At 39.9% G+C, this 26,924-nt stretch overlaps 1 protein-coding gene across 4 annotated transcripts in view; it reads left to right on the top strand.

Annotated features, from left to right (window-relative positions):
- STK4 (serine/threonine kinase 4) overlaps positions 1–22,560 on the top strand; it is a 70,733-nt gene extending 48,173 nt beyond the window's left edge. For 2 of the 4 annotated variants that reach the window (XM_065565899.1, XM_065565898.1), the window contains 2 exons: positions 8,160–8,200; positions 19,039–22,560. In XM_065565899.1, coding sequence (XP_065421971.1) covers positions 8,160–8,200; positions 19,039–19,042 — 45 coding nt within the window. In that variant the 3' untranslated portion in view covers positions 19,043–22,560. The remainder of the gene's footprint in view (positions 1–8,159; positions 8,201–19,038) is intronic. The other 2 variants (XM_008168101.4, XM_065565897.1) reach the window with 1 other exon arrangement.
- The last annotated feature ends 4,364 nt before the right edge of the window (positions 22,561–26,924 follow it).

The raw sequence follows: 26,924 nt of genomic DNA, 5'->3' as shown, positions 1-26,924 counted from the left end.
GTGACATTGTAACAGTTGATCAGCTGTGGTGGTCAAGTTGAAAATTCCTTAGATCAACCATGAGGGGCTGGGCTAGTGTATTTTCAGGGAGGGGTCCTTTAGTGCAGAATTTGTTTCCTCAGAGCCCAGACTTACTGACCTTAAGGTCATACAAGGTCCACTTGTTCTCTTGGGCTTTTGTGAGTCATGAGGGATAAGTAGCTAGGTGGGAGTTGTGAAGACTTTGGGTTTGGGACACTTGGCCCTATTTGTGAATTTTCTATGAAGAAGGTAGTTGGCACAAGTGCTTTTTAAATTTATTTTGATTTAAGTGCTAAAACTGTGTTTGGTGCTGTACAAATCAAAGGAAGAGACAATCACTGCCTAAGGAGCTTAGTCTAAAATATTTATAAAACATTTCTTGGCTGCAGTCTATAAGTAGTACATGGTTTAGTTTGGACAAATATCTGAATTTCTGTGTAAGGCTGGTCAAAATGTACTTGAGTCTCATTTCAATGCCTCTCTTCTTCCTTTTGTGTTTGATTCCTCATGATATGTTTATTTCTTCAATTTTGACATATGAATAGAAAAGTCTAACTCGTGCTCATTCTCAATGATGTATTACAGTGGTTCTCAAACTTTTGTACTGGTGATCCCTTTCACATAGCAAGCCTCTGAGTGCGACCACCCCCCCATAAATTAAAAACACTTAAATATAATTAACGCCATTATAAATGCTGGAGGCAAAGCGGGCTTTGGGGTGGAGGCTGACAGCTCGCGACCCCCCATGTAATCACCTCGCAAGGGGTCTCGACCCCAGTTTGAGAATCCCTGCTGTACTATATGTGTAATTATTCAGTAGTCTTCCCTGTTTATCTCTCTAAAGCCCCTTTGCTAAGGATTTATGCTGTTATCTGTAGTAGTGTAGTAGGTATCCTTCAGTCTTGAGAGACCACGGGTATGCACCCCTGAGAGGTAAAGAATTTACTCAGTTGGTTTTATGGCAGCCATGGTTGTGGCTGAAGAAACCCAATCAAGAGAGACCATCTCTGCCATATCTGTCACATTTAAAGGCGATGTTTCGACCCTTTGGGCTCTGCCTTCTGTGAGCTCTTTTCTCCTTTGCTAAGCTGGATGGCTTCCTCTCATAACTCCAGAGGCCTTTAAATTCTTGTTCCCAAAGGCTGCGGTCCTGAGTGTGATCTTCCCAGTTGTCCACACCTTTTTTTTTTTTTTTTTTTTTTTTTTTTTTTTGAGGTCTCACTTGCACACATCCTTGAAACGCAATTTTGGGCGTCCTTTGGGTCTTACCAATTCACCATAGAGAATGTCCTTTGGGATGCACCCATCATTCATTTAGCACACATGCCCAAGCCAGCAGAGGCATCTCTGAGGAGTGTTTGCATGCTGGGTATACTGGCCCACTTGAGCACCTCAGTGTTGGTGACTGTCCCTCCAGGAGATTCCAAAGATTTGACAAAGGCAACACGTAGGAAAGCTGTTGAGCCTCTTTTCCTGATGAGACTATAAAGCATATGTCTTGGTCCCGTACAAAAGTGTGCTGATAACACATACATGATACACTCCAATCTTTGTGTGTTCTGTCAGTTTGTTGTTTTGCCATACCCTCTTGCTCAGTCTAGACGTTGTTGTGGTGGCTTTTCCAATGCGGATGTTGAGTTCTGTTTCAAGTGAGAGGTTGACTGCGATAGTGGACCCCAGGTATGTGAACTTGATGGAGGATGCTTGTTGTTGATCTTGATGGAGGATGCTTCTTCAACTCCTTGGCACATTAGGTTCGTCTTTTTTAGGCTTATGGTAAGCCCGAAGTCTTGGCAGGCTCTGAAAAAACTGTCCATGAGGTTTTGGAGACGGGCTCTGTGTGGGTTGTCACTGCTGTGTCATCAGCAAAGAGGCGGTGTTGGATGAGGGTCTCCCGAGTCTTTGGTTTAGATCTGAGTCTTGCAAGATTGAACAGTTTTCCATCAGATCTGTGTTTTTTAGGATATTACTTATGGAGGAGTTAATACAGTTGTTGAATATTTCCAATTAGCAGTGGTGGAATAAAACAGCTAGTGGGCTCCTTAAAAGGCTTGCCCTGTCATCTTTCATACTGAACTCAGTGAGCAGCTGTTTTAAAAAATTGATTTATTATGCCCTTAGAGTAGAAAGAAAAATGTAGATCCATATAGAACCTATTGAGGTAAAAAACTGTTGGAAGTATTTAAAGTCCCTGAAAACTAACATTCTCTAACGAAACAAATAGTGTTTGCAAGTGGCTAGTCTAGTTCCTTTGTGTTTTGTGTATACCCACAGTGCCATAATAAATAGTTAGATGGATGACTACTAGGAATCAAAAATAAAATTATGAAAATCTGGCTTGACAAAATAGTCATTAACTAGACATAGGTTTCTAGGAGGCCTCACATGGTGATATTGCACTGAAAGGTCATCTGAATCTTTGGTTGAAATCTCAAAGATTTGGCCCCTATTTCAATGAAGAGCACCATCTCTCACATTCCCACAATCTCAAGCTGTTCCTTTGAAAATACCCTCTACACTGTTTGTTTTCAGTGCTCCTTCACAGGATTTTCAAGCAACTCTCATCTCTTTTGCACTCAGATGAAACCATTTTATTACCTTAAATTGACTGAGTGTTGTAGTGGATAGGGGACCCATCAGACTCGCATTTCCAGCAGTACTCCAGAATTGCCCCTTTACTACAAAATGGCCCCATGGGTACAATCCTTCCTCTATAGTACTCCAGGTCTAGGGAGCAAATAGGAGACAGAGATCTAAATTGCAATGATTGTCTCTAATCTATTACCGGCACTTAAGAGTAAGCTTGGAAAAACCACAAGCAGATCCAACTCAGGCCCATCTCTAATAGACATTAAGCTGCCTTGTTTAACTCAATTGTCAGTCTTTATGGGGGGGGAAAAATGCTGTGGAAATTGCAGTGTACTGCAGCTTTAAAGTGTATCAAATCTTTGGACAAATGACCATAATTCATTGAAGTTATCCCTTGGGCCTTACGCCTTTTACTAAATAGAATTGATTCCAAGCCTATCAGAAGCTCAGCACAATTAGAGTGGGTCAGAGAACTGCAGAATCTATCTGTCCATTGGGAGTGGACTTTAGCTGGTCAAGTGGTTCAGCTCTTGTAGTTCTTGTTTGTGAACTTCTGTTCTCTCCTTTTTTCCTTTAACTAGCTAGGCATTGAGCTTTTGAACACATTTTCCAATGTTGCCTGTCTTCCAGTAGCATTTTCACAGCAGGGTATAATAAGTATTAATGGAAGCTGTGTGTAAATCTCAGCAGAATGCAAACCGTTGCATTACCACTTAATTATAACACTTCTTCGGTAGTAAAAGCTTGCCGAGTACTTTTCTCAAGCAGTGTTGTGTGGAAGGCATGACGTGAACTTTACTCCATGTTTAACTTTACTGCTAGCAGAAACTTCTGTGATTTGTTCTAATGTGTAAAAAGACTTAGAGGATTCTATTTAAGGAAATCAGGCAAATCATAATCACTTTGCAGGGGGAACACATCTGAAATTGCAAGAGAAATCTATCCTTGTGTAAGCACTTTTTCTTAGTGCGGTCTCCAGAAAACAAATCTTCTGGATAAGCAAGAGAGGCTGAGCTCTCCTGTTGGTCCAGACAAAATGACCTTAGCCTGGTTTCTAATTCAGTTACTGAAAAAAAATAGTGAGAACTTCTCTTTGTGGTTTTTAGGATTAGTCAGCTACTTTCTAGGTCCCTGAAGGAGCTTAGATTTTAAAATGCTTGAAGTTCAGTGCTATAAAACAAAACTATTGAGTTTGTCACTTTCTTTGTTTAGATGAAGTGGTCTGGTGTGTGTTTTCAGATACAAAATAGGTTACTTGCGCTGATACTTGCTCAGACTAAAAAAGGAAATGGTCCTGGATCTCGTATGATTAAAATGTACTGATCAAATCTGTGTTTAAAAATATCTTTTTGATAATTTCATAGCAGAGAATAGAGTTTTGGAGGCAATTTCCCCTGTCATGTAACTCCTGTACATTACTGATAGTAGTAACAATATGGAACAGCTGTATGAAAGCACTGATGGTAGACCCTCTCCTTTCTCAACCGTTTCAGGAATTATTATAAGCAATATTGAAATGGAATTCTCAGCTAATAAGAGCTAGTCAGTGATGCTCTAGTTATTGATGCGGAGCTGCATGGTGTTTCCTCAGTTTGCAGTTCCCTACAATCTGGATGTGGGTGTCTGATTTGCATAATGACTGTACAGTCACTTCACAAGAACTGTGTCGTGAATGTACAGATCTCTACTACTGGCCACTATGATCCGTCTGTAATTGCTTCCTGTATTTGGAATTTTCTGACTGTTTGCCAACAACAAAGATGCCCTTTTAGCTTCTCATTCCCTTCAGAGGAAATAGAACAATTTCCAATTGGTGAAAAGCAAAGAAAATAAAGCTGTCACAAAGGTGAAAAGGAAATTGTGTTTATAAAGCTACAAATGCTTTTGACTTTTGATCCTCTCATTTTTCTCCCCACCATCCTCCCTGCCAGCTGGCAGGGCCTCTGTATTATTAAAGTGAATGACAGGGAGGGGCTGGAATATTCCCATAATGACTGAAAATAATCCAGGAGAGAAGGGCCTTGCTGACCTGTAAGGAGAGAATGGGTGTGTATAGATAGGAGGGACAATAGAAATGTGGTGAGCGCTAAAGGTATTGCTGTCCTTGATTCAGAAAACATGAAGCCTGAACATAAACTGGCATATACTACTAATCCCTTCAGATAACAAGGGGTCAGAAGGTCAGATAGCTAAGTGGTGAAAATGTAGTGAATATAAAGGAAGATTGAGGTCACTTGGTTGTGGTGTCCGAGTACCTTCACAAGGGGCAAATAGCTTGTGCTAAAGGGCTCTTTGATTCTTGTTACGCCTTTCTCAGCTAGATTAATGGCTGAAAGTAAAACCAGAGAAATTCAGATTAGAAATATAAAGCTTTTTTCATTTTAAACAGTGGAAGGTGATTGTTCCAACTGTTCAAATTACCAAGGGAGGTCATAGGATCTCCATCTTTTGATGTCTTCAGATCAAGACTGGGTGCCTTTCTGGAAGATGTGCTTTGGGGCATGTCTTCACTGCAGTTAACCCAAGAAAATGGTTTTCAGTTCTAAGCACCTGGTTAGCCTAGCTTGGATGTGAGCAGCCACACTGCAAAGTTGTGCTGGCTAGAAAACACTAATTCAGTTTTGTGAAAAAATTTCAAGGTCACAAGGGATCCTCCCCCCTTCCATTCCAATGTGAAACAAAAACAGAGACCTTTCCAATTTTTTTGTAACACAGGAAGACACAAACACTGGAGAATGGATATCATAGGCTGGCTGACTCTACAGCATAGATCTACACTGCAAAGAAAAACCTGTGGCACTCAGTCTCAGAGCTCAGGTCAATTGATTCCAGCTCACGGGACTTGGGCTGTGGGGCTAAAAATATCAGTGTAGATGTTACCGCTTGGTCTGGAGCCTGGAGTCTGAGACTCGATTCCATGGGTTTTCTTTGCAGTGTAGACATGTCGCAGGTGGGCTGGAACGCAGCTCACTTTAAGCAACTGCATTTCCACTGAAGTTGTGAGGGAAAGGATCAGGTGATAGCTTGAAGCTTGGTAACTTGAAGTAGCTCAGTTGAGCTGGAGACATGCCAGGAGTTGGTAGACTTCTTCAGGAGACCATGCAGCAGGGGAAAGAGCCCAAATTACATAGGATTATCAGGCAGATGGCTTGCAAAATGTAATCTACGGGGAGCAGGTTAGGAAAAAGGGAGAAGAGATGGTTGCCTAGACTCCCAGGCAGATGGCCTGTGGACTGGCTACCTGTAGGGAGTAGATAGACCCCTGCAGAAGACCCTGGAAGGTGAAAGGACATGATTGTGTTCAATGTGTGTTAAATAGCTTTAATTTGAAGAAATAGTACTGAATCCCTGAAGAAAAGGGGTTGGAATCCTGTGGCTGGAGAGTGTTCTTTGGTACCTGAGCCAGTGAGGAAGCCCACTGGCTTACAGTGGAGAGGTAGAAAATTTTAGATGATTCCCCAGGTTTCATGATGGATTTGGGCCCTGGAAGATTAGATGCTTTGTTGTGTAGCCCTGATACAGTGAGATGATTCAGCTGCAGTGGCAAAAAGCCCATATTCATGAACAGGAGAGTAGAACTGACATACATGTACAAGTCCCAAGTGTCCTGGGTCTGTTGTAACATAACCAGTCTGTCTTAAATACCATCACTTGATTCAGCTGGGAGTAGGATTCCAAGTATGCTGAGCTATGTCTTTTCTTTCCTTCATAGCCAGTAAGGTTTGGTCTACACCCAGGTTTTGGGGTGAGGTTTTTTGGGGGGTGGACTCATCTAACTTATTTCAGTTAGGGGTGTCATTGTTATACCAATATAGTTAAACTGGTATGACTCCTAGTGTGGACACAGTTATGCTGGTGTAAAAGTGCTTATTTCCATGATGGGAAATCAGTTTCTAAACCACTATAGTTAAAGCAATACGAAAACTGTGTGTAGAGATGTCTATGCCTACTGTTCAGCGTCAGCCCTCTCTCCCTCGTGGAAATTCTGGCACAAGTGATGTTATGAATCACACCACATGTTACAGCCTACAGTGTGTGTAGCCAGAACACTACCTAAATAATTAAGTTACATTAAAAGCAGAAGCTTGTGCTGTTGAGATTTTTATTTTTCAAATCCTTTGAAAAATTAATATCTGTATTTTAATCTTACAAGAAATCCCACAGTGTTTGCATTCACCCATTGCCTTCACATTATTGAGAAACTTCACTGACATTCTAAGGCTTAAAAAAAAAATCGAGATAATTAGTATTTAGCAGAGTACTATGGTTTGTGCTTATTAACTGTAATATCTTTTCATGACTTAATTTAGCATGTTTAAAATAATATACATACAATCAAGCCCTGTGGTGTTTAAGGCAAGCTGAGTAAGATTGACTGCAGATGTTTGACCATGTTTATAATTAAATCTATTAGTTGTCTTAGTTCTGTGATTTCTAAAACAATTACTTGCATTGGGCAACTTGTTCTAGAGTGATAAAATATTTAATGCCTGTTTTCATGGGCCTTCATGTAGTTGAGAATGAGTCCTTAATTTTTATGTTAGTGTTTAATATATGCAGGTGATGTTGAGCCAGCATTTCAAGGGAAAGTGCTAGAGAGGAAAAATAGTTGTTTTTAACAAAGCCAAAAACTTGCCAGTTTCAAGATCTGAATTCTGTACCACTGTTCAGCATAGGAAATTCCTCTCTGCGTTTACTTTATTTTTGCCAGAAGAATTACAGACTTTTTGCTGGTTGATTGGGACCTCAGAAAACAAGCTGGTAGCATTGTTTAATAATTTGCTGTACTCAAGGACTCTTATATGAACTTTTTTTTTAAAAAATATTTGGCATGATGCTTAACCATTGTTTCAGGTTGCAAAAGGCTTGTACCAAGAATGGCCTCGGCTTTTACGTCTGTCACAGGTCTTATACTTGAATTTTTGAGACTTTACATATTATCTATCTTAGTGTCTGCTATCGTAACACACTGACGTTTGGACTCTTGTTACAGTTTGTTGGGTTGCAAATAACCTGTGTACAAATAGCTTCAAATCAGCGATTGTGGCCCAGAAATAAAATTAATGGTTTACAAATGAAGAATGAAAAGTGCAAAAATTTAGGTGGATAAGCATCGAAAACAGATTAGTAAATTTCTAGGTATTGACCTAGGTTTCATTAAAGAGAAAACATCCTGATAGTATTGATGACCTAGCTCTCTGAGCCAAGGTCATTGAAACACAAGTGCACATAGTCTCTTACATGAAATGCCTTCCATCCCAAAGGATCTCTAAGCACTTAACACACTATTTATAGGAATCCCTTCACCCACCACTGAAATGTAGCCACTTCTGGAGTGAAATGTGGCAACTCTATGCAGCTTGATCTATATTGTTATGTACAAGAGGCTCAGATACTTTGAGATTCACTTATTTTATGGTATTGCAAATTGTTGCAAAATATCCAGTTTCTTAAGACCTGAAATTTGAGGCAAATAGTTTGGTAACAATTAAAACGTATGCCAAGTTTTATTTTGAATGTGTTCATATGTCTGTCCATCTACATTTAAGGTTCTTTATCTGTTCGCCATGAAGACACAGTGTGAACTGGGGTATGTTGTGACTTCTATATAACGTACATGCATGCTATTTATAACCTGCATCCTATGACCCCTCCTGCCTCTCCAGCTACTGTCATATCTCTCTTCACATCCAAGCTCCTTGAGCATCCTGTCTGCTCCTAATACTTCAACTTCCTCTCCTTTCTCAGGCTGTTCTGCAACCAAACTTCTGCCCATCCACTGAGTCTCGCTAATGTCACTTAAGGTGAATGGCACTTGGCCTTGTACAAGTATCTCTTCTCAGTTCTCACCCTGCTCAGTCTGTCCACTGTCTTCGAAACAATCAATCACTCTTCCCTTCTTAGGGTTTCAGAGTTCTGTGCCCAATTTGTTTCCCTTCAATAATTAATGCAGCATCTGCCTTTGCAGATGGTGACCCTTAACACCATTCTTATTTGCTGCTTCCCCTTCTGCACCCTACATCTGGGTAACCTCTTTATAGTGTAACACTCCTTAGGCAAGATTTTTTTCAAAAGTGACTAATGATTTTGGGTGCCTGAATTTTTGGGTGTCCATTCCAATGATCAGTTCCTTAAAGGGGTTTGATTTGCAACCGATGCACTCGCAGCACTTTTCTGAAAATCAGGAACCCTTTAATGTGTGTCAGCTCAGGCACCCAAAAACAGGAGCAGCCAAAATCACTAATGGGTCTCAAATCTTAGCTTCCTATTCTAGTTTATAGCATGCCATTTTTGTGTAATTGTGTTAGCTTTTAATGGAACAAATATAGGAAACAATACTTAATCTGAAAATCCATATCAGTCCTAAAACCTGTTGTAATAACATTTTCAAGATACTGTATCTCTAGTAGCATATCACATTTTGGCATTTAATGAGTTAGAATAGCTTGAGTAACTTTTTTTCCCCCAAGTCATATCTAAATTTCTCCTGTCTAATACCCACAAGCAAATAATCAGTTTAGTACCCTGCTGCCATAAAAATCTAAGCTGTTTTGAATTTCCTTGGGGCATTTTAGATGGTTGACAGGCATTCAAAGGTTGTTAAATTTGGTGTGTGAAACTGAGCATAAATGGAAAATACATTTGATAAAAGCTTAAAAAATGTGGTTTTGTTAGCTTGACTTGTCTGGCTCAGACGTATCTCTACCATCAGGAGCTTCTTTCCCCATGAAGCTTCAGCTTTATTCCTTTTGTATTTTAATCTTGAAAACTCCCAATCCTCCTGATGAAATTATTTGGCAAAACCTATTTTCTACAGACAACAGAAATGGAGGTTTGACACTGAGGCTCAGGCCCAGTAAAAGCCAGTCAGACTATGTGGGCAAAAGGTGGTAGATGAGAATTGGGCACATGAGAGAGAAAACCAGTTGAGAACAAAAAGTGTGTATGGAAAGATGGAAGAGTAACTGGGGAAGGAAAGGGGACTCCCCTCTGTGCACTAGGTACAAGTACCTTTTCACTGAAGTCCCACTAAAATCCTGTGTTTTTTCTGCTAACAACATTTAGGTTTTGTTGTATTTTCCTGAAAAAAATGAATCTTATTAGCAACTAAGTTCTAGCTGTGGCTACTGAGATTGGCTTTGTAAATGCTATTGGGAACTTCCTGTTTCCTTACCTCATGATACTGGCATGAGATTTTAATAGCGCCCTGTTTCTGGCAAGAGGTTTTGTATGGCTGCCACCCTTTCGGATTTGTTATTTAAATCTTACCTATCGCTTTCCTCCCACAGCAACTTTGGGATGTGTTTTGAGCACAGGTTCGCTGCTTGAAACTAGGTTTAAGCTGCTTGAAGATCAGATGGAGAAACTGTAAATCTGCCTCTCTGATACCTAAGAATAATGGTCAGGTTAACAAGAGTGGCAGCCTGCTGGGTGTTTAATAAAACTGCAAAATCCTTACAATTTCTAACAAATCTTTCTGTGGTTTCATAGTGTCTTGACTTTAGGAATAAATTTATCTTTTTGAAGAGCATTTTGTTTATTTATGGCTTCCTGTTCTTAATGCTATCTGTTCTATCATATTTGTGTACAATTCATCTTTGTGTTTGGCTGAGATGCACTGTATGTAGGATGCACTTCAGAGGTGAATAACACCTTATTTTGAAAACTCAACTGTTTAGTCAATGGAGACAAAGCACAGAGCTACGTAATCAAATGAAAACTCTCTAACCAATTTCGAAAGGAATTAAACTGTGTCCTTTCTGCTAGAAATAAAGCATTCCTGTATTAATCACTTTTAGCCAGGATGAAAGACAGTTGGTTATGATGTAACTGCTTCAAACTCTATCATGTTCCATTCATTTGTGACAGGCTGGAAAGTTTATTTTCTAAAATGAATTTTACAGCTCAGTTAAGAATTTTACACTGTAGTTTAGAGGTTAATATAGTTAATAAAACATGAATTTGTTTTGCTACTAAAGACTAAGCATTTTTTATTTTCTGCTATAAAACTAATTATTCAGCAATTGTCAGTTACTGAAAATATGTGTGTGGGGAGTGTGGAATGATTGTTTTTTAACCTTAGTAGTCTGCTTGTTGTGAATTTGAACTATGATGCTAAAAGAACCACCTGCCCTTATTGGCAATGGAGAACTGGCTGTGCTTTTGTGGAGAAAATGCAATCCAGCCTGTGTAAGGATTTGTGGGACTTGAACCTGGGTCTGTGGGGCTCCAGGTGGGCAGCACTTCCACCAGGCGACCTTGGCAGAGGCACTGTCAACACACTGTACATCCTGGGAAACCAGTCACTGCAGGAAGGGCTGCCCACAGTAGAGGTGACTGGCAACTCCTCCCGTAACCTGTGATTGGTCCAGACCTATTATTTAAGCCTGGAGAGAGTGCCAGGAAGTCATAGATGTAAAAAGGTAGATCCCTGACCTGCTGCTGGGAAGAGACCCCCACCTTGTTTCTGGTTCCTGCCACCTCATCTGGCTCCCCAGTTCCTGGCCATTGACTCTGGTTCAATTTGCCTACAGCTCTAACCACTGGACCTGACTTCCGATACCTGAGCTCCTTACAGCCTGCTGGCTTTAGAGAGTATTTAAAAAAAAAAGAAAAAAATCCTAAACTGTATGAGACATGGCAAAGATGCTAAGAAAGGGCTTTGTGCTAACTGGAGGATGAGGTTCAATGTTAGCAGATAACGAGAATTGCAAGAAGAATTGGGATTCGAAGCTTTGGCTGCCCTCAGAGACCATTCTGTGGCTCCTTGTGCAGTTTGGTGTGAATCTGATTTCATACACTGGAGACAGAGAACTGGCTTGTAGAAATCCTGGCCTGTAGGGGAAATGTATGAATGCTGCTGGTAAATTGCAGTTGCATCTTTCCTATTCCTAACTTTTATTTATTTATATATAATTAGTCACAAGATATGGAGCCTTTTTACATCTGTCACTAGTTCAGATCTGGTCCAGATCCGTAGTGACTTCAGGCTGCTAAAGGGCTGTTGGCAAAAGTCATGTAAAATAAAATTGGTCTCAGACCAGCTCCTAGTAGGCAATGTCAGCACAACTCAGTTGACACCATCAGTGGCATTCTTGTCACAAATGAGACATGACTCTTTCCCCTTGCTCCTAGAAATGGTCCCTGAAGACCAGGATTAAGGTCAATTGCCAGGGAAAGCTTGCACTATCACTGCTGTACCTGTTCTCTGGATAATAAAAGGACTTCACTGTGCTATTTAATACAGCCCCTGCTGGCTTGCTTCTTTCTTTGGATTTGATTCCTTTATCTTGGAATACTTGCACTCTAGTGTTCCCTGTTTTTACTTATTTAGAGCAGTGGGGAAGGGTGGTAATTTTCCACCCTTAATTTGTGTTTTTAAGGTAAATCTTTTGTGCAATTTAAATCTGGCATAGTCTGGCTAGAAAGAATGTAGCTGTTATAGACTGTCTCTGGAGCTGACAGAATTGTGGAGGTATAAATTACAGAGCACTCTGCCCTTGGATATATAACCGGTGGCTGTGTCTAACGTGTCTGCTTAGATCCATTATTTATTCTCTTTTTTTTTCTGTTTAAGATCTTTTACATTCAATAAAATTAAACATTGCAGTGACACCTCACTTGACTAACAAATGAGTCTGTTAATCTTTTTCCTATTTTTTAAGGATTGAAATGAAAAAACAGTAGCTCAGCGAAGCAGATTGATGGTGTAAACATTACATCATTGGCATCAGGTAGAGAGTTATCCATAAGTCTTCCTGATCTGACTGCAAAGGGATGCCATGGATGGTTTTCTTCAGCAAGTGAGGGCGTGGGCATAATTATCTATCTCTAAGGTGCCCGTCACCTTATTTAATATAGAGATGCAGAGATCTTGAAAGGCAATGTAGTCACCTTTATTCTGCAATTTGAAGGACAAATGTATAAATATACAATTGGTTGGGCTGGAGAGACTTCCTCATGAGCAGTTGCATCACTGATCAGACGGTTTGTCTCCTGTTGTGTATCAATGTGATATAATAAGGTCATTTGAAATATCCGCAGGAAAAATAAAGCTGTTAATTTTGAGTAGTTATAAACTAGATCAGAGAACTGCTAGGTAAGCTCCCACAGGAAGAAAATATAAGGAAGAAAGGAGTTCAGGAGAGCTGGTGATTTTTCAAAGACACAATATTAAAGGCAAAACAGCAAACTATCCTGATGTGAAGGAAAGATAGGAAGAATAGTAAGAGGCCAATATGGCTCGATCAAGAGCTCTTTAATGACCTAAAAATCAAAAAGGACTCCTATAAAAAATGGAAACATGGACAAATTGCTAAGGATGAGTATAAAAGACTAGCACAAGCATGTAGGGACATGGCACAAATGAGGTGCACTTAGCAAGGGATGTAAAAGGCAATGTAGTTTCCTAAATATGTTAGGAGTAAAAGAGAGACAAAGGAAGGTGTAGGTCTACTACATAACGGGGAAGAAGGTGACATCAAGAAAATCAAGGTTTAAAATCTGTTTTACTTCAGCCTTCAGTAAAAGGTTAATGGAAACCAGATACTCAACATAATTAATACTAACAACAAGGGGGACGGTAACACAAGCCAGAATCGGGAAAGAACGGGTTAAAGAATATTTAGATAAATTAGCTGTATTCAAGTCAGCAGGACCTGATGAAATTAATCCGAGGGTACTTAAGGAACTAGTTGAAGCAATCTCAGAATCCTTAATTGTCTGAGAGCTCATGGAGGACGGGTGAGCTCCCAAAGAACTGGAGAAAGGCAAATATAGTAGCTTTCTTTAAAAAGCGGAGTAAAACAGACCTGGGGAATTTATAGACCAGTCAGCCTAACTTCAATACAGGAACATATTATTAAAAAGTTTGTAAGCACTTAGAGGATAATAGGGTTATAAGGAATAGTCAGCATGGATTTGTCAAGGACAAATCATGCCAGACCAACATCATTTCCTCCTTTGACAGGGTCACTGGCTAAGGGGTGAGGAGAAGCTGTAGATGTGATGTCTAGATTTTCAGTAAGGCTTTTGACACAGTCCCACATGACATTCTCATAAACAAATCAGAGAAATGTTGTTGTCTAGATGAAATTACTATCAAGTGTGTACACAACTTGTTGAATGACCATACTCAGAGTGTAGTTATCAATGGTTTGCTGTTAAACTTGGAGGATACATCTAGTGGGGTCCTAGTCAATATTTGTACTAATGACTTGGATAATGGAGTAGAGAGTATGTTTATAAAATGGGTAGATGACACCAAGTGGGGAGGGGTTGCAAGCACATTAGAGGACAGGATTAAAATTCAAAATGACCTTGGAATATTGGTCTGAAATCAACAAGATTTAATTCACTAAAGACAAGTGTAAAGTACTACACATAAGAAGGAAAAATGGAGTAATTAGGTAGTAGTACTGCTGAAATAGATCTGGAGTTAGTGTTGGCTCATGTTCAATTTGTGAGCCAATGTGATGCAGTTGCGAAAAAGCCTAATATAATTCTGCTGTGTATTAATAAGTGCCATATGTAAGACATGGGAGGTAATTGTCCTGCTCTGCTCAGCACTGGTGAGGCCTCAGCTGGAGCACTGTGTCCAGTTCTGGGCACCACACTTTTAGGAAAGATTGTGAACAAATTGGAGAGAGTCCAGAAGAGAGCAACAAAAATGATAAAAGATTTAGAAAACCTGGCCTATGAATAAAGGTTAAAAAAGATCCTGGACGTGTTTAGTCTTGAGAAAAGAAGACTGAGGAGAGGGACCTGATAAGTCTTCAAATATTTGAACGGTTGTTATAAAAAGAATAGTGATCAATTGTTCTCCATGTCCAGTGAAGGTAGGACAAGACGCAATCAGCTTAGTCTGCAGCAAGGGAGCTGTAGGTTAGAAATTAGAAAGTTTTTCTAACTATAAGGATAGTGAAGTACTAGAATAGGCTTCCAAAGGAAGCTGTAGAATCCCTGTTATTGGGGGGTTTTAAGAACAGGTTAGACACACACCTGTCATGGATGGGCAAGATACATGTGGTCCTGCCTTAGCACAGGGGACTGGACGAGACTACCTCTACCCCCAAATATCTGTGCATTGTGAGACAATTTTTCCTTTCTTTCCTATCATTTTGCCTCTGGCATTTTTTCCTAAAGAAAAATAAATTCGTGCGATACTGAAGTTTGTGACACTGCTCCATGACAGATATGTAGAAGGTAAAAATGTAATATATTGTAGAAAATAATGGTCTGTATGGTTTGTATTGGAGCCCCAATTACCCAAACAGGGGCCATGCCATTTTTTAGGCAAAAGAAGAGTTTATTTTGGTAGAGAGACACTTTGGGGGTAGGGGACAACCTTAATAAAATGACCTTTCAGATTACAGGACTTGTAGTGGATTTGAAATCCATTATAATTACTTGTGATTACCGATATATGAAAAGGATTTACACTAACCACATAGGGTCTCAGCAAAGATCTGCGGCTTATATTGATAACTCCATATTTTATTTTAAATGAAAGTGAAGGACTCGTAGCCCTAGCTCTGGGTAGGTGTGATTTTTGTATCCTTCCCACCACTCCACCAATGCATCTCTCGATACTGACCCACAACACCTTTGCTGTTCCAATTTTTCACCTCTTTTCAGGTTCTTGTACCCTACCCATCAGCATGGTGTCTGAGCATCTTCCAGAGATGCATTAAGCAATATGTGCTGTATAGGGTACCTTCTCCATGTCTCTCCTCTCACTAAGGGGAGAAATAGTCTATGGATTTTATTTTGTTATGAAGTGCTATGTGCTTTCATTTGTGAAAGCCAAGTCAAAAGCACACCCTGCACTTGGCTGGAGGTAGGTCAGGTGTGTTCTTGGTTTCTGAAAGTGAGAGTTCTGGTCCTAGATTGGCTCCAGCACAAACAAGTATTATGCTTGCAATAGATAGTTGCTTTGTGCATAATTGACAATTGTGGTCTTCATCCCAGATCGAGGTTATTTAAGTGTCAGTAAGAGCCTTGAAGATGAGGACTGAGACTTCCCATGTACAGTGTTGTTGGGAACATAGAAAGTGCCATTCTGAATGGTGGTCCACCTATTTTAGCATCCTGTCTCAGGCAGTGACCAGCATCAGCTGCTTCAGAGAAGGTGCAAGAAACCCTGCAATATGCAGATAGAGCATACTCTCCTCAGGGAAACCCCCTAACCTCTAGTAGTTAGTTTGGCGTAAGCCCTGAACCATGAGGTGTCATGTCATTTCTAAAACTTTCGTTTTGTAGTATTAATGCTGGCTGGTCTGTGGGGAATGACAGCCCATTTCAAGGTTTTCCTCTTTGTCTGACTTTACTTGACTACGTTATAGTCCCCAGACTCCTAAGGAGGAGAATATTGAATAATTATCTTCTCTAAAACAAATTGTTAAATCAGCACGAAAAGTTAATAGGTGCCTTACATCAGCTTTAGACTGCTGTCTAATAAAGTTGTATTAATGTGTTTAAAGTATATCTTTTGGAGAAAACACCTTGTCTTTCTAGTGAACAATTTTTATACTAGATAAGCAAAATCACTCTGTATCCTTGCTAAAAAGCTTTCTTGTGCTAGGATCGTTATAATGTATGTATTAATAATCTTAAAGTAGCTCCTGGTGGGAAATAATGTCTTATCTTGCACAAAAACGCTAATGAAATTCCCAAATCTGAGTCCTGCTGGATCTACTAACAGATAACCTTGTGACTTCCAGGAAATCTCACTCTACACAAGTCTAGCAAAGGAGTACTTCATTTGCTAAGCACTTAAATAACTACCTGGATTTCTTTTAATATTTTAGTACATTGAGGACTCTGAAATTACAGCAATTGTCATTCAATAATAATTTGCCAACAGTACCCTTATACTTCTGATAGGAAATAATTGTGTTAGCTGTGTAGTATTGGTTGGTAAATGACTAAAAACAACCACTGTAGCTGCATAATTAAAAATTAAACATTTGGAGCAGTGCCATTTGCATTTAACAGAAGTAAAGAGAAATACTCTAATTCAAATGTTAATTAAACCTCTAAAAATCAGTTTTGTTCACATAAAACCACAAATTCTATTGCATATTTTATTTGCTCTTCCATACCTTCCTACAAGAAGTTCTGCAGCAAGAGTGTTGTCAATCGTTGTGCAAATATTTATAGAAGTAATTGCACACAAGTGTGTGGCCGTTTTGGGGAGATGGAGTTGGTAAATATTTTTTGAACAATCCACAGGCTGAAAGGATCACCAAAACCATTTATTTAACAGATTTAAATAATAAATCAAGTCTGTGTGTAGCTTATGAACAATTTGCAACATGGTAGACCAGTGTTGGGGCACAGGAGTTATACCAAGGAACAATGCAAATCACCAAGATTTCTTATTACATTCAGTTACCATAATCACAATTCTTTAGTACCTCGGATACATTTATCATGTTTCCAGTACTCCAAGGATTAAAAGCATGTACTAGTCTTCAGACACTTTTAAGAGTGCGATCCCTGATAGTTGAATACTTTGGTGTGAAAGGGACAAACTTAAAATATCGAAAGTAATTGCTTAAAGTTATTTCTTACGTCACTTTTTGGCTAGTTTGTTTGGTCTTACAAAGGAGAACACGCAAGTAGCATTACTTATTTAAAATTCAAAATATGGTTACTTGAGGTCTCACTCAACAATGTAGACTCAACAAGACAACTTTCGATTATTTATACGGAATTATTATTTCTGTTCTTTACTTTCTAAAACAAACTCTCAGCACTTCTTAGCCCTGTGTAATCTTGGAGGAGGGAAGTGCTGTTCATGAGGCTGGTCCAAGGCTGGTCTGATTTCTGAAGCTTGCTTGTGGGTCCAGTTAACTCTGCTTCATCCTGTAACCCTGGAGGAAGAGAGAGGCTGGCTGTGGAGTTTCAGCAAACTTTGCAGTCCCTGCGGTGGCATCAAGTTTATAAACCCTGTTTCCAGGTTCTTGGAGGAGGGCACTTCTCTTACTTTCTGTTGGGCACTGGTCACCTGGACATTCAGATTGCAGTTTCTCTCTTGCTTCTGCCAGTATCCAGTAGATGGCGTCAGTGTACAACAAATTTCTTCAGTGCTTCTCTTGGACGGAGGGTTTTTATGTTTGATTTGCTTCATGGATTGTATTTCAATATTAGCCCAAACTAATGGGAAGTTTCCCCATTTTATGAAATTTCTTCTAATATTTCAAAGTTAAACCCTGATTAGGTGCTTATCTTTTCCCTTCTTATGCTATACAATTCCTATCATTTTACAAAGAAAAAAAAATCCCTTTGGTCCTCTAAATCCGGTGGACACATGGTCCATACATACTTTTTCATTTCACGTCTTTCAGGGCTTATCAAATACATGAGACGCTACACTAGAGGAACAAGACACATTATTCAGATAGAGAGAGAGAGATGTATATCTGATAACACTCTTTCCATTCCACTAGTAAAATCACTGAGAAAGTTTGCAGATTACAAAAATTGGAGGAGTGATAAATCGGGTTGCCACCCATCCAGATTTTACCCAGACAGTCTGGTTTCTGGCTTCTGTGTCCAGGTGCCATGAAGGGTTGCCAGGAGCCTGGTTTTTGAGTGGAAAGTCGGGTCAAAAAGGGGTCCTGGCAGTCTCCAGTCAGATGTACTGACCGAACACCAAAAGCCTGGTTACTAAGATTATCACAATGGTCCCTCCTGGCCTTGGAATCTGACTTGATTCATAAGGGAGATGAATGTACTATTTCTGATTTGGGATGAAAGATATATGTTGGACATTCTAGGGTATCACTAAGTTTGACCTCTGGGACTTCTGGCTTTTTGGGTCTATTCCTAGCTGGTTTTAACTTACATTTTCTAAACTTCTCTCTGGTTCTTAATTCCTTGTAGCTAGACAATCAGGTGGGAATTCTTGCCACATACACATCATGAAAGGTTCCTTTCTAAGGGTTTATTATAGCTTGAAGCAGACTCTTTGCTTTCCTAGGAATTGTGTAATTCAGTTTTAACTTAATTGATGCCCCAGTCAAGATGGCCCACCTGTTGTGATGTGCATCTTGAGTCCCACTCTCTCGCTCCAAGAAGCAGCTTAATTTTGGAACGTGCGTGGGGGGTGATTGGCAGTAATCCTGGTTATGAAGAGAAAAAGGTGCTTGCTTCCAGGTTATGTAAATGGAGAGGGCTATAGTAATCCACATTTGGGCATATTTGACATGTATACATTTTACAAGCATGTCACTTGTCCTTTTGTTTCTCAATTAACCCCTTATTGCTTTTTCCTTGGTTAGTTCAGAACCATTATACTGTTAGGATGCTGTGTGAATGTTTATAATCTGTCAGAGCAGAATTCCCTGCAGAAGTGTTGATCTTTTCTGTCAAGTATCTGCACAGGCTCTGACGTTGGTACACATTCTGTTTCCTTTCTGCTAGTTAAAGAGCTGGGGCGTAGAGGAACTTCAGAAGAGACTCTCAGCACTCGATCCCATGATGGAACAGGAAATTGAAGAGATTCGCCAGAAGTATCAGTCTAAACGGCAGCCAATCCTTGATGCCATCGAAGCCAAGAAACGTCGGCAACAGAACTTTTGAGAGCGCCACTGGTAGAATAAATGTCCACCCTCTGAAACAATCAGAACCTTGCTTTTATGACTACTACGCAGATTGATTTCTATTGAAATGTGTTAGCAAAGTAAGGAGCAAAACTTCTGCTCACTTATTTTTCCATAGCACCTTTCTGAACTCAGGAATGCCATTAAGTGGGACATCCTGATGGATGGATAATGGTATGTTTTAATGTTGGATATATTTAAAATAGAAAGTGTATTATTTCAGTTGTTACTGTTTTTAGATTAAACTTGTTTTAAAGCAGGGGAACAGATACAAATAAGGCTAATGTTGGTTCATTTTCTTAATGTAACTTTCAGTAGTCCATTTTCTTCCTTTTGAATGTAATATGTACTGTGGTGTTTAACGGCTGCATCTCTTTTTTTTGTACAGGCTCAGTTTCAAACATTTTAACTGTGTCTTACTACTGTTAAGGTACCGTGGAAAGTGTTAGCAAATTGGAGAGGTCACTGAAAAGAGTAGACAAGAAGATGCAGAAACTATTCCCACCTTTGGAAAGGAACAAATTTTACTTTTAAAAAGCCTGTAATAAGCCCCATGCCTTACCCTGTGCGCTTTAAGCAAGTGTTTTTTGAGCCCGTAGCTTTGTCTTGTGTGTACTGTATAAATTAATACTGGTAGATTAAGCATGTTGCTGTGCTTCCATCAAATGCTATTCTGCAGTTTAAAAGCCTCACTGACTTAAACCAAAAACCAAGCAGAGTTCCAATGTAAAACACAGCAGATGCTCCTTCATCTGCATCCTGGGAAATATCCTTCATTTAGTTCCTACTAGCATTGGAGTGCTAAAAAGTTGTGTGTGAACCCTCTCTTGGGAAATTAGATAGTTTTTGCTCCACGAAGGAGAGGATTTAAAAATATTTCACTAATTATGGTGATTTACAGGGGTTTAAAATTTCAAGCTTCCATCTTTAGATGAAAAATTAATTGCATAATGTTTTACTTAGAGGTCAAGTACAGCAGAAAAGCTAAGCTGAAAATAAAGATAGGTTACGCAAAAGATTAAACAACAATATATTGACGCCAGATGAGTTGGGCGACTGAAGTTCCAACTTAACCTGTTCTGCATTTAATATGGCTAAGATCAACCTCTTCCAGTTTTTCTTAACACACTGATAAATAGTGTGTGTTCTGTCTGGGATAACTATGTAAAGTCTGCCTTTTTCATGGTATTAACGGGTTGTGGAAAATCACCAGACTGTGCATTTACCGTCAGTGTGAGTCAAGTTACCTTGAAATGATTTGATAAACTTACACTGACATGATAAAGAGCAAAACAGAAAAAGTAATCCAGGTATCTCCAGTTATAGATGCAGAGACCTAACAGTGAGTGTGCTGTGCATTGGCAGCAGTAGAGCAAAGCTAATGTTGGATTCGATTTTAGGATCCCCTTGTAGTTGTATCTAGTTATTCCACATAAGATGAAATGTTTGTAAAGAGCAACTATGTCAATTATTTTCTTTCTCTGATAGAGGGACTATTTTCATGTCATCCTTCTGAAACAGACCTTGGTACGACACACACAATTAAATATCAGTCTCCTGAAATCAAATGCGTCTAGTAACAAGAGAGGTTCCTGTCATAGCTGGTAGAAGCATTATAGTTTTAGACCCGTTGTTTCTTGGGATTGTACCCTCAGCTGCTGTAAATCAGTGAGCTCCGTTGGCATAGAAGGAGTCATGCCAATTTACACCCCTGAGGATCTGGCTTTTAACATCTTCAGTTTATTCCTCAGCTGCAAATAGAGCTATTATAACTGACTGCAAGAGCTCAGCAGCCTAGTCAGGCAGACTCTGAAAAGAAAGGGAGGCAGTCGGCAATGTGTTCTGGTACAACATGGGAACAATATTCCATGTGTACCCACATTAACCAGCTGTGGGGAAGTCATGACTTTGATAGCCTCTAATATTGCAAAAGTTTCTAGCATGAAGATCTTGAAAGAAACCAAGTAAATTGAGTTAAAAATCACTTCCACAGCACAAGCTAAATAATTTAAACCTCTGTTTTTGTTAGTAGATGACAATCTCTTAGCAATAAGAATCTGGCAATTTAAATGAACCATGCAGGCTAGTAAGCGCCTGTGTTGACAATACAGCACACTAATAATGCTGGACACAAACAAACCATCTGGAGTACTTATTAAAAATTCATCCAATGTGTGTGTTTTCTCACTTAAAAATATTTATTAAAGATGCTCAAATGTTTTTTTAGGGCTAGTGTTCATTACATTCCCTTACTTAAATGAAGCTTCCAGTAACAAGATGCAATTTTTTAATTTTAAATACTGGATCATGGCTTAGTTACTTCTAGTACATACGGATTTTGCCTCTAGCATGATGCACATGTACAATATGAGTGACTTGGTAGCAAGCTAAGTGCATTGCTTACATGTCAAGAAGACCATTCTGTTAGGAATGGTTTGTCTTTGTACCATATTTACCACTGATAGACAAAACTTCTTTCAGCAACAGGAAGACATCGAGAAGCCCATGTTTTACTTAAAACACTGAAGTTGGGTGCTTGACTTCAATTTTCACTTTACGGAGTGCATAACTTGATTGCTATAATTGGTGCTTACAGCCTAATATAGTGTTAGTGAAATAACTTTCAAATATTTGGGTTCTTTTGCTGTGATTTTTTTCATAGCCAACCATTTCAGTGAAAGTAAGAAGTGGTCCAATGGTTTAATTTTCTCTTAAATCTGCCTTTAATGCCCTTAAGAGTTGAGGCCTACAACTAGATTTGCTACTCTGAGTTTGAACAAAAATGGGAATTTTTTCACCGTCAGGAATTTGTAATCTTAACTAGAGAAAACATTTCCCTTTTCAGATCCCCTGCAGGAGCCTCTCCTATGCTCACTCCTTAAATTCCTCCAGCTTGTGACAACTGAGGCTTATATCCTGAGGGAAGGCAATTCAGGCAACGTTTTTAAGCAATATGTTCATTTAATTGTAAAATTATATTCACCTGCTTTATGGGTCCATATGCATTACTGAAAAGTGTTCTGGACAAACTGTCATCTTCACTTTCCAACCTGCAAAGATGCTGATGATGTCAGTTACGTGAGACTTAATAATGTGAAGTTTGTAGCTTTAACTTTTTGTAACAAATTAGTGACACTGGCATAAAGTGCTGACTTGAAATGCTATTTTGTAAGAGCTGACTGTTTGTATATATTAGTATTGTCATTAGTTTGTATATGTATGAAATAGTGACTTATTGCATTTCCTTAAAGTTTGATACAGGAGATCTTGTTTGAATGATCTTGCTCAAATATCTTGCCTTATTTGTTCAAAATGACAAATAAACTGCCCTACATGAAAGTCACAATGCCTTGACTATTTATGGGGAATTTAAGTCTTAATAGTACAGTATTTTCTTGCTTGAGTCATAAGCACCAGAAACATTGAAAAATCCTCAGATCTTTCAGATCAGTTTTCTTAAGGGCAGGTTGTTTCAGAAATTGGTAACAAGATGTAGAACCTGTTGCCACTAGAGAACTGGTTCCAATCTATTCCTGTTCAGCAGTGGGTCCATAAATTAACCAGTGGATGACTCTTCAGTGACCTAGGAATTGGGAGTTGAGTCCAGTTTCTATTGGACATTTTCTACAGAAATCAGTTAGCACCTTTTGTCAGTAGTCTCTACAGAAGTCAAGTGCGTATGGAGACAGAACTCGTTCACTCTGAGGGGTACCTTACACTGTCCCAGCTGCTTGCTGTACTTGTTCTGTGCCTAGGACTTCACTCTTCAAACTACTTTCCTTTTGTGAAAGTAGACATAGGTGCTGGGGACTTAAGTGCTTGAAGCCCAGATTTTCAGTGCTACAAAACCCTGGCTCATCTGGCACCTAAACACTCTCCACCTGCATTTTTGCTGTACAAGTCCCATAGGCACCTAAATTTCTGCCTCTGGGCATGCAAACTATTGCTTCCCTCAAGTCATCTGGGCACCTCTCTCACGCTGTAGCTCCAGCATGATCCTCAAACCAGGTGAAGATGAGCACTCACCCAGACTGTGGAAGAAGGAGGGGAATGCTTTAGCCAGGTAAAGTTATAACGGAAGCAGCATGGGGACTACCACTGCCTGAAATGCCTTAGATGTCTAATCTGCCTGACTCCAGGAGAAGGATTCATGGCTATGGTTTGCAAGCAAAACTAGGTGCCTCCCTCCAGCCCAGATTTAGATGCTTAACTCCTTGAGAGGGGCAGGGTTCAGGATACACTTCATCAGCACCTCCCCCTGGTTAATTTAGGCAGCTGCCTGCTAAGTATGTTGGGTTTTTCAGACACCGCTCGCCAGTGAAGGAGGGGGTAGGGGGAGAATAGGGCACCTAGGCACAAACGCAGCTTTTGGGCATCTTAACTCTATGGAATCCATAAAGCCTGGGTATGGCCATGCTCAGCATCCCCGTGCTTGTTCTTTTGTGGTTCTGGGCCATTGGTGAGCGAGGGAAGAGTTTCTTTATCCAGCTTTATACTTTGTCCCCTGCGGAAGACCTGGGTCTGCCCTCCTTAGTTTTGTTTTACAGTTTCTGGGGATGGAAGATGGACATGTTAGATATACAGAGTTTATAAACTACACACTAACCGAGTGGGTCCTCTATCTCTGTAGAGCTGAATGAAATAATTGTTGGGGGGAGGGGAAGGGTTGTATCTGAATATTGGGTCATTTAAAAACACGGGGAGCTAACTCATAATTCCTGAGAGCTTGAAATTTGAGTTGGCAGTAAATTAAAGAAACAGTGCCATGCTTCTCTGCCAGTGCACTCTGTATTCTACACTATTTCCTTGAACTGCTGCTGCAGTTGGAAAATCTATACTGGAAGGATGACAAAGTGAAGCAGAAGAAATTGAATTGATGCCGGATGCAGAGGAGTAATCTTTGGTTAGCCATGCTGGAAGAAATTAAATTAGGTCAGAGCATTTAAACACAATTCCTGAATTAAAGAAGAGTGGGGGACACTGTAGGTATTACAGCAAAATGACTAATGCCTGGAAATGGGGTATAGCATTGGCCTATTCAGAACACAGGTTACTGGCACATTTTGGAAGGGCAGAATGAAGATAGGAGTTGTGCAACTTCTGCTGTAGCACTGACATCACCTTTGAACTGTTGTGTGTCTCAAATACTGACTAGTTCATGTGCATAGGGTTAATCTAGGAGCATCATGCGCATTGCAAAAATAGCTATGGATGGCAAAGTATATACCTAGCAAAGGTTCAAGAGTGCACAAGAAGCTGCATGAGCCAGGGGCTGGTACTTAAACCATCTGCCCCTGAGCTTTGTCCCATGTAAATGGGAAATATCTAGCAAGGTGGATAGTTATAACACCTGCAGGGGGCCCCCTCTCTTCCCCTCCTGTGCATATAAAACAAATAGCACAACCTAGCAGTTTAGTGAGACTTGGAGATGTAAATTAAATGTAAACTCCCAGAACTGTTAATGCTGCCCTAACAGGAAAACCGTCATTTTCTTTAACCTTTTGATAAGTTCCTGAGGCCACATTCGAATAGTGATCTGGGAAGTCTTGCACATGAGTTCTGTGAAGGGATAAGAGCACAGGTCTCCTGGTTCAAATACTGACCTGGGTAGTTCAGCATTTCATTGGGTGTCACAGGAGGAAAGGTCCACAGGATGGTCCTATTCCCAGTCATCCCTCCAGTCTCACTTCATCCCTTTTGCTCTTGTTTACCAGCCTGAAGGCTAGAATCTGGCTATAGAAACAATGTTTGACAACGCTTCCATCTTCCTCTTGGATCCAGCTATTTTTGTGCCAGAAGGAGAACAAAACCCACCTTTGCTCTGGTGAACAAACACAAAAAGCACGATCAGCAGAAACATCCTCAACCTCCCAAAATGCCAGTCAGCTACTTCGAAGCACAAAGTGATTTAATCCCTGTTAAGTGGTTAAAGTCCAAGCAGACAGCCAGTTTTTGTTTCAAATATGAATGGAATTTGGCTCCCCCTGCACTCCCTGCCCATTCCACTTCACCACTCTCCCCATAAAATAAATATGCTACAGCTGCATGGACACCAGAAGCCCCATCACCATCCTTTATTGCAGCATCCTTTGCCGGCTACTTGATTGGTCAATGCAGCTGAATGGCATAACCCTGAGCCTCCCTCCTTTTAAGAAGTGGCGTGTTAAAGTGGGGGATGTCCTGATCACTGAAAAAGTTGAACTATAAGAATTACTTATGTTCCACCACCGCAGCCACTTAGCTACCATTCACGGAATATAGGAATGATCCTGCTACAAATAAGCCAAAGACTTACCAACTTTTCCCTTTATTAATAAGTAAAAGTTTGTTACAAGGAGGAGGAAGGAAAACAATTTTTCTTAACCTGAGGATAGGACAGGAAGCAATGGTCTTAAATTGCAGCAAGGGAGGTTTAGGTTGGACATTAGGAAAAACTTCCTAACTGTCAGGGTGGTTAAGCACTGGAATGAATTGCCTAGGGAGGATGTGGAATCTCCATCATTGAAGATTTTTAAGAGCCGGTTAGACAAACACCTGTCAGGAACGGTCTAGATAACACTGGTCTACAATTTTTGAGAAGTCGTCTGCTTCAGAGATAAAATGTGCTATTTATTATGTATTTTGATGTGCTGAATTCAAATATGACAATTAAAACAGTTGATTGGCTACTGTTTCTAAGATATTTAAGTTTTTACATTTTATGTCTATGTATATTGTGTAGATAGTAGAGTTTTAATCATAAATTGTAAACCTAGGTGTTTTCATGTGTTTATGGTTGCTTTACATGATAATATTTCACCTGCCAGGAGATTCCACTGCTGTAGTCTGGAGCCCAACAGCTCTGCCTTACTCTTGGGTAGTTCTAAATCCCTGACAAGGTCACTCAGTTCACCTTTTGTTATGAGGTGTGGTTCAGAGGTGGAGGATGGGAGAAAATGTGGGTCCTGTGACATTGATGTTTCAGGACCAGAAGTTTCGTCCTCTTCCTCGTCTGACTCAAGTGAGAATGATTCTGGTGCATCAGGAACCGGCAGTCCTTCTCTGTGGGGTACTGGGCTTATAGCTGATGGAATGTTTGGATAATGCACAGTCCACTTTTTCTTCTTTGACACACCTTTCCCAACTGGAGGCACCATGCAGAAGTAACAATTGCTGGTATGATCTGTTGGCTCTCTCCAAATCATTGGCACTGCAAAAGGCATAGATTTCCTTTTCCTGTTCAACCACTGGTGAAGATTTGTTGCACAAGTGTTGCAGCATATGTGTGGGGCCCACCTCTTGTCCTGATCTCCAATTTTGCAGCCAAAATAAAGGTGATAGGCTTTCTTAACCATAGTGGTTATACTGCGCTTTTGTGATGCAAAAGTCACTTCACCACAAACATAGCAGAAGTTATCTGCACTGTTCACACAAGTACGAGGCATCTCTGCTCACTTTGGCTAAACAGAAATGTGTCCCTTTGCAAAATCAAACACTGACAAATAAGAGAGCACGACACTGTATGATTTCTAGAGCTGATATAGGGCAATTTGTTCAGCAGAGTGATGTAAGCTTTGTTATGATTGCATCATCCATGTCTTCTAGGAATAACATGATGCAATTCATATCATGTATGACGCAATACCAGCTTCAGATTGCATCATTCATTGTTTTGCCTAAAAAGCAAGTACTGTCCAAACCCAGTCATAGATTTATTCATAGATCCTG

Source organism: Chrysemys picta, chromosome 13, assembly GCF_011386835.1.
Source record: "Chrysemys picta bellii isolate R12L10 chromosome 13, ASM1138683v2, whole genome shotgun sequence".
In the NCBI taxonomy this organism is placed as follows: domain Eukaryota; kingdom Metazoa; phylum Chordata; order Testudines; family Emydidae; genus Chrysemys; species Chrysemys picta.
The sequence above is the reverse complement of the archived record's forward strand: the minus strand, read 5'-3'. Positions and strand labels throughout refer to the sequence as shown.